This window comes from Nelumbo lutea, chromosome 7 (assembly GCF_056320005.1).
Source record: "Nelumbo lutea isolate HS-2025 chromosome 7, American lotus-T2T, whole genome shotgun sequence".
Classification (NCBI taxonomy): Eukaryota; Viridiplantae; Streptophyta; class Magnoliopsida; order Proteales; family Nelumbonaceae; genus Nelumbo; species Nelumbo lutea.
Window position 1 is genome coordinate 59,699,831 of NC_142690.1, and position 8,193 is coordinate 59,708,023.

At 35.3% G+C, this 8,193-nt stretch overlaps 1 protein-coding gene across 1 annotated transcript; it reads left to right on the plus strand.

Annotated features, from left to right (window-relative positions):
- Window positions 1-209: 209 nt before the first annotated feature.
- On the plus strand, window positions 210-7,062 carry LOC148846604 (WAT1-related protein At4g15540-like). Its single transcript, XM_088952899.1, has 6 exons — window positions 210-435; window positions 547-609; window positions 745-1,060; window positions 2,455-2,613; window positions 4,681-4,832; window positions 6,828-7,062. The coding sequence occupies exons 1-6, from the start codon at window positions 236-238 to the stop codon at window positions 6,970-6,972; spliced, it is 1,035 nt and encodes a 344-aa protein (XP_088809025.1). The 5' UTR covers window positions 210-235; the 3' UTR covers window positions 6,973-7,062.
- The last annotated feature ends 1,131 nt before the right edge of the window (window positions 7,063-8,193 follow it).

Genomic DNA, 8,193 nt, shown 5'->3' on the forward strand with positions numbered 1-8,193 from the left:
CTATCCACCCATTTGAATATATGAGCTATTCAAATTGCTACCTAACTCCCAAAGAAACTACACACACTAGTCGTCGATCCCATTATAATTTAGAGTCGACCTAACATTCCTTCTAAAACCCAGATGGATATTAGCACCTAACAGTCAGGTAGTGTGTGTGTGTGACTGAGAGAATGTGTATAAATAGGAAATCGAGATAGAGAAGGGCAAAAAGTTGCTCAAGAAAATAGACGAGATGGTGGGTTCTTCTATAATGAGCGGTGCAATAAAGATAGCTCCACATGCAACCATGATCGTTGTTCAGGCTATCACTGCAGGTTATTTTGTACTCACCAATACCATACTCGTTACAGGGATTAGCTCTACTGTTCTACTTGTGTATCAATACATATTAGCAACAATTTTCGCGGGTGCTCTGTCATTCATTTTTGAAAGGTAATTAATTCCAACCCCAATTGATCAAGATTCTCTCTTATTCCTTTTGTTTTGCCTGTAATGCATGCATTAATATACTACCTTCTTTCTTGTATTATTTCTCTGTTGCAGAAGGAACAGGCCCCCTCTCACATTACCCATTTTCTTCTGGATATTTTTTCTAGCTTTTGTTGGGTAATTTCTCTCTCTTTATATATATATATATATATATATATATATATATATATATATATATATATATAGATAGATAGATAGATAGATATTTTGTGTATTTGTTTGTGGATTTTCAATCTTGAGAATTCCTTGCAGGATAACATTGGCTCAGAACTTACTAGCAGCCTGTCTCTATTTCATCTCAAGTACAATAGAGACTGCGGTTCTCAACATGGTCCCCATTTTTACTTATATATTATCTGTTATCTCAAGAGAAGAAATGCTTGAATTAAACACATTGTGGGGCAAAGGGAAGCTGTTTGGTTGTCTTTTATGTGTTTCGGGTGCTCTCACCCTAATGTCCTGGCGTGGTTCTGCTATTATTCTCAAAACAAGCCTGGGAGAATGGATTCTTGGATTGGTTATGGCTGTCATAGGAATTCTTGCATTTAGTACATGGATTCTGATGCTGGTAAGTTTAATAGTCAGAGGGTCACCACGTCTCTTTCCAATTTTATCATCATCATATAATTTTTTTTTTACTACTACCTCTCAAGGAACCATTCAACCTAAAAGTTTAAGCTATAAATGAGCTGTTAGCTGAGGTCTATGAATAGGTTTTTATTTTTTAACACGCCCATGCAAAAGCCACAAAAACACCCATCCCTTGGTGTGTGTGTATATATATTATATATATATATATATATTCAAACCATCTTAATATACTTTTCCTTCTTATTTTATTGGCTATTGGAACTATTCCCAACTTTTCAATTTTATGACCATTACTTCATTCAAAGGTTGAATACCATTTTCTAACAAATGTGCTACATACTTAATATTTCCATTGTGTAAATGACCAATATTATTTGCCAATAAACAAGATGGGAATGGTAGAGTAAAATGGATATAAGCTAATGGAGTCAAAATTAGATAAAATCTTAGAAGTTGGGGCTAAGGTGGTGTTTGATAAATTTGAAATCTGAAAAGTTAAAAAGATATATTATTTGTATTTGAAATTTGAAAATAAGGATAGGTGCTTTCCTACTTTTTAGAGGCTCTGAATCGATAAATTTGTTTGTATTGGATCAACTCTATCTAAAATTCACTGATTTTACTATTTTACCTCTAGAACATATTATTTGGAAATGTTGAGTTCAATTCGCACTATCTCATAACAAATAATTTTCATCTTCAAAATAATATTGTAACAATACGAATAAAATTAATAAATTAATAAATAAAAATTGCTAATTAATGAATGAAACGATTAAAATTAAAAAATAATTAATGACATTCAAATATTAAAATAATTAATAATTAGTAAAAATAATTTATAATTAATAATTATTATTAATTATTGATCCCTCACCCTCTTGATAGCAAGCGTCGCTACTGAGAGTTGCAGCGGCAGTGGCGGGAAGACTAGAAAGAGATCGAAAGGGGTAGGGGTATTTTCGACTTTATGCCATGTCTAAAACGTATCTAATGCGTTAAGTAACGAAACTGGATCTTACAATTTCAGATTTAAAAAACTTTTCAAATTATATTTCAGATGCAACATCAAATAAGCATTGCATCTGAAAAGCAGACATTTCAAACTTCAGATATCTGAAAACTGTTATCAAACGTCACATAAGACAATAAAACCAAAAGTTATTGTAAAAATAAAATGTTTAAATGGGCGGATATATTCAGCCTAGTCTATTAAAAATAATAAAACCTAACGTAGGCCAAAATAGGTGAAGGATGATGCTAATAATGGTTTGAAGTTTAAAATATAATTTCTATTGTTGGATATGTTGGCAAGAATTAAGATGTTTGTATTTGTGTATAACTATGGATTTTACGACCATGATTGTGCAGAGACCAATGATGAGAAAATACCCAGCTGAGTTTTCACTGACCGCTATCATGTTCTTCTGCACAACATTACAAACAGGTGCATTAGCCGCAATTGTAAGTCATAAAGCATCGGAATGGCGCCTTAAATGGGGTCTAGAACTCATACTGGTATTATTTGGTGTAAGTATCAAGACATTATCAATCTTAATTAATGCATTACTCAAAAATATATATCAATATCAATGAATCTACCTGGCCGTTTATTTGAAACAATGCTAGTTAATCATTATATAGTTATGTTTATTAGATAAATGTTTGTTTTGGTTTGTGTGAGAGCTAATTATTGGGAAAATATAATTTTTAGTGTTTCTTCCATCATTCACATTATTTATTGTTCAATTACCTTGTTTCGTTCCTGCCCCAAACCCCATTGGGGTTTGAAATCCCAATCCCGTCCCCTTCCCCATGGGGAATGGGGATCCCTGAATTTGCCCTGTTCCACCCCGGTTATTCTTACTTGTAATTTATTTTTTGAAATCCACCTAGAAATAGTCGGGGTCGATTCGGGGTTGGGGCTAGGCTAGAGTGGATAAATACCATCCTTGCCCTGTCGTTGATCCCAAAAGTTTCAAGTTTCTCCAAAACGCACCCCAAACCTCGACCAATGGTCAAAAAACCCACCCCAACAGGGGTAGAGAGGGTGTATGTAGAGCCCTATAGGAATATGCCAAATTGCCATCTCTATTCTAATGGCACCTAATCGTCAAACAATAGTGATAAACATTTATACTCATTTTTCAAAATAAATCTTGTACAAAATGTTTCTTCAATAAAACAACCTCTATATTTTTTAGGTTGACCGAAATCAATCCCGATTAGACTGAGTTATAGATCTTTATACTCATGCATTCAATGTATTCGGGGTGTAACATAGGCGGGCCAGGTTGGGCTTTTGTCAAAACTTCAAAGAATAGACTTGAAAGACTAACCCCGAAGTAGTGTAAAGTGTTAATATAACACCAACCCTAGTTGCACCCTTATTACATATTTACATGTAGGGTGGTCTTGGAGTAAGACATAATTTTGCCCACTATTTTAAACCAATCCAATTAAATTGCACTCTTTTAGATGCCCTATATAGGATGAACTTTGTGGCTAGAGGTGTAAATTGGGCTGTGTCGAGACAACATGGCATGGCCCGCAGGCAGCCTGTGTTTTTAGCTGGTCGTGCCATGCCAGCCTATGGGCCGAGTCAGGCCATGCTTCTCTTGGGATACTTCGAGGGGTCAACCCGTCATGGTCCAGAACCCATGTCATGTCATACCACGAGCCAGCCGAGTCGTGGACCAAGCCAAGCCATGAAAGGTATATTTAAAAAAAAATGAAAAATTTTAAAGTAAATTAACAAAATAGACAAAAAAATAAAAAAAAAATCTTTAAATTTTATTTTATATGAATTTTGATGTATACAATTATTTACATATGCAATAATAAAATGAAATAGTATAATAAAAATTTAAATATATTAATATATTTTATATTTTATATTATTATAATATATATATGGGTCATGCTGGATCGTGCTGCATGTTGGGCCTTATCGGCATGTAGGCTACAAGCGACACAACCTGCTCAATCATGTCGTGCCATTTCGGTGCATGAACCTAGAAACCCAAGCCTGGCACAACTGAACCCATCATGCCGAGCCATGCCAGACTAGCCCAATTTTATGTCAGGTCATGGGTAGCATGGCCCGATTTACACCTCTATTTGTGGCATGTTCAAGGAAGAAAAAATATGTTGCAATTGTGATCACATGTAGTGGCAAAGCCAGGAATTTTCTCTTGAAGGGGCCAAGTTAAACAAGAAAATAAGATGAGTAGAAGAGGTATGGTGTGTAGGAAAATGGGGTAAAAGGTTTGGGTTTATTATAAATTTTTTTAAAGAAAAATAAACAAAAAAAACTTTAATTTTGAGATCTAGTTAGAGGAGCATTAGAGAATGATCCTACATTTTTAGTTCAAAATTGGGGCAAGTACCCATTTTATTACATTTTTAACCTTAGGGGGGAGGGGGGAACATCCCCACCAATATACTTGGCTCCGCCCCTAGTCGCATGTGAACCCATATTTTAATTTATTTCAAATTCTGGTGTATTTCCACTTCATGATGGATAACAGTATGCTGGATGTATGCGCAATATTCTTTCTTCTATTTGATAATTTGATCAAAAACGCATTATTGTAGGGTTTATTGAATAGTGGCTTATCAAATATCTTGTATACATGGTGTGCATCGGTCAAGGGGCCTATCTTTGTGGCCACATTTTCACCTCTAACATATGTGTTTACTATACTCATGGAAACAGTGTTTCTGGGTAGCAGCTTATACACTGGAAGGTATACTACTATTTATTGTGTTTTACATTTTAATTTTGGACTGTTTCAGTTTTAATAAGGATTAGAGTATTTCAGTTAATTTATCTTTTGGCTCAGTTTGGAAAGAGTATAAATACAAATATATAAAGTGTAAAACCTTATATTTTGTATATATTTGTATTGTGTATATTCGTATTTATACTTTTTTTCAAATTGAGCCTTAAACTCAGTTCGGAAGGAATACAAATACAATAATGCAAAACTTTGTATTTTGTAATATTTGAATTTATATTCTTTCCAAAATGAGCCTAAATTATGAGAACCAATGCTAGCCCCAATCAATGAAGTGTTAACAGGACAATACAGCTGTATATCAGAAACAATACTTTCACATGAAGGATCATATGTAGAAAACAGATTCAGTCAGTGCAAAGTTCGTCCCAAATAAAGCATAGAAATACAGAGATGTTCCCCATGCAAGGTTGTAAAGACTGCTCATATGGTGTTTGAAGTGCCTTGTACTGACTGAAGTTGACCTCTCGTATGCAATTTGGGCAGATGCAACTTGAGACCTAATTAATAGAATATACGTCTGCGTCCCACAGCACATCCTGATCTTATATTGGTAACATCTCTCCCAATGATGTTTTATTATCTCCCGATGTCATTGGGAGATGTTTACAATACAAGTTCAGAATGTGCTATGGCGCATTGTGGGGCACCCCCATGTGGGGTGCAGATGTGAACTCTAATTAATCCAGCTTAGAATATTACATGGGTTTGGTTTGGATTTTTGATCTTCAGGCTGGGTTCATGTCCAAAAAATTCGGATGCTTTAATTTTTCAGGCTGGACTGAGGCCTAGCCTTTAAGTAGCCCAAATCCAATCTGACTATATATATACATACAGATAGATATATATACATATAAGTGCATATATACATATTTGGGCCCAGGCCAGACATAACATTAATGCATCAAATTACAATATGGGTTGGACTCAGATGGAGAAGATAGGGCTTAACCTTGAGCTTGAGCCTTATAGTCTTAGGATTGGGCCTGGGTTGACCATAAACCCAGTCCAACCTGCCTGACTTGCATCCTATCTCTACTCCCAACATCGATTCCTCTGTGGACAAGGAAAAAAACACAGCAGATCCAGGCAGGCCAGCCCGAATTGCTTTGTCCACGTACAATTCGCAAGTAGAGAAACAATTGGGCCCTTTTCCGTCCCCCAGGTCAGCCCAAAGCCCAAATCCAATGGGTTGGAGCAACTGAGCAAGATCATTAAAGTGGAAATTGAGCTTGCTTTGATCCAATTGTTTCTTCTAAAAGACTATCCTTTCCCTGTAATCCAATCCAGGCCAACCTATATATTCCGAACAGGCCGAAACTCATACCACCCCTACGGACCTGATTGATTACATTTAGGGTGTCAATTGGACTGGATTTAATTCAAACCGATCCAGTCCAATGTGAGTCCATTATAATTAGATCAGGTTCAGTCCAATTGAATGAATGTTTTGGATTAATTTGGACCAGTCCAATTCAATGTCTGGACCGTTTAATCTGTTCAAATTTAATTTGATTTAGATTGATTTTAACTCAAATCCGGTACATTGACATATATATTCTTATCTTATATGAATGGATCAGATATTGGCTTAATCCAACCCAATCAAATATGAATTTATTACAGACGGACCAGGTTTAATCCAATCTAATAAATATTTTGGACCAAATTAGTCCAATCCAATATATCTTGTTGGTCTGTCCAATTCATCCAAATTGATTTTGGATTGGACGGGGACCAACCCAAATCCGGTCCATTGACGCCCTTAATTACATATCTTGTGCACCCCCTATTCTAATCAATTTTCATCCCACGAAAATTTTCAAAAAATAATAAAATCTAGTGCACTGCAAGTCTGCAACACATTTAAAGAGAAAACTCGTCTCTATGGTTTCAGCTGATTTGTTTGAACTCTGAAGGAATTTCGTATTTCTCAAATTGCAGTGTTATTGGATCCATTGTTATAATCGCGGGGCTTTACATCTATCTATGGTCAAAGGCTAAGGAAGAAGCTTACACATCAATGAATGGAGATGACTCTATCACTTCTTCACTTATATTAGATGCAGCTCCATCACAGGTTCCTTAAAAGCTTATGAGCTTCACTTATGTGCAAATTATTTCTCTCTTGTTATTATAAAGGGAAATCATTATTTTAGTAAAACTAGTTTCAGGTAAATTATTTTCTCTTGCCACACAGACCTGGGATCAAATCCCACTACTTTCAGGGTTGGGGGATGGGCTACTTCGATTGTGTAGCCCCATTGAACTAAAAGCAAAAGAAAAAGAAAAAGAAGAACAAAGAAAAAGAAAAAGAAAAGTTATAAAACAATTAGACACATTACCGTTCTGTGCCACCTTACACATGAGAGTGATTTTTTGCCTTTTATTCTTTTAAAGTTTTCTGCGTTCTTTTTCTTTCTTGAAAAATAGCCTTATGCTATTCAGTTCACTCACTATTTAAGGTGGCACAGAATGGTAATGTGTCGGTTCGTATCGGCCGATACGTATCATTCTGGGACCCTTTTGATACGCCCCTACAGTGGATGTATCGGGGGTCTGACCGATTCAGGGTGTGGAGGAGGCCTAAACCGGCTCCCTTGAACCATTTGTGAAAAAAAAAAAGTACCAAAAGCTGTATCAATTCATCAAATACGTACACCCATACCGGCGTATCCGACGTATCAATATTTCGAACCTTGATAGGGAGTTATAGGAACATATGTCCTCCAATAGCAAATTTTTAATACTCTTTCCAAAGGACAGTTCAACCAGCTCATAGTCTCAATTAGACAAAGAACTTTGAGCAAGAGAGTATGAGCAATTTGGTTACCATCCCTATTTTAAATGAACTAGTGGGAGATCCATTATGCACAAGCTTTGTATGTGAAATTGAAGAGGAAGGAGCCTATGACATATTTCCAATTGCATTATTTTTTGGGTTATGTATAGTCGGTCCAAGTATAGTTTTACTCATATATCATACCCAGTTGAAGTTTTTATTGTTTAAATGCAAACTTTCTTGGATTTCTAAAGAAAATTTATACGTGGATTTCCTCTCTTCTTTTCATCTATTTTGATTTCCTATAAATAAGAAAATTGTATGCCATTTGCTTGTCCTAAAATAATAAAATTATTCTTATTTATTTTTGAAATGGAATTTATATGAGTTTTAAAAATTAAATTTCGATGACTTCTATAGGGATAATTTAGCTTCACCCATTTAATGATGAAATGCATGGTGCCATGTATCATAAACACAAAGGAATCTTATCCCTTGTATAGTTGTATTATCTCAATGGTCAAGACC

Coding starts and splice junctions, on each gene's coding strand:
- LOC148846604 (XM_088952899.1), top strand. CDS start 236: ATGGTGGGTTCTTCTATAATGAGCGGTGCAATAAAGATAGCTCCACAT. Junction 436..546: donor CTGTCATTCATTTTTGAAAG/GTAATTAATTCC, acceptor TCTCTGTTGCAG/AAGGAACAGGCCCCCTCTCA. Junction 1,061..2,454: donor GTACATGGATTCTGATGCTG/GTAAGTTTAATA, acceptor ATGATTGTGCAG/AGACCAATGATGAGAAAATA.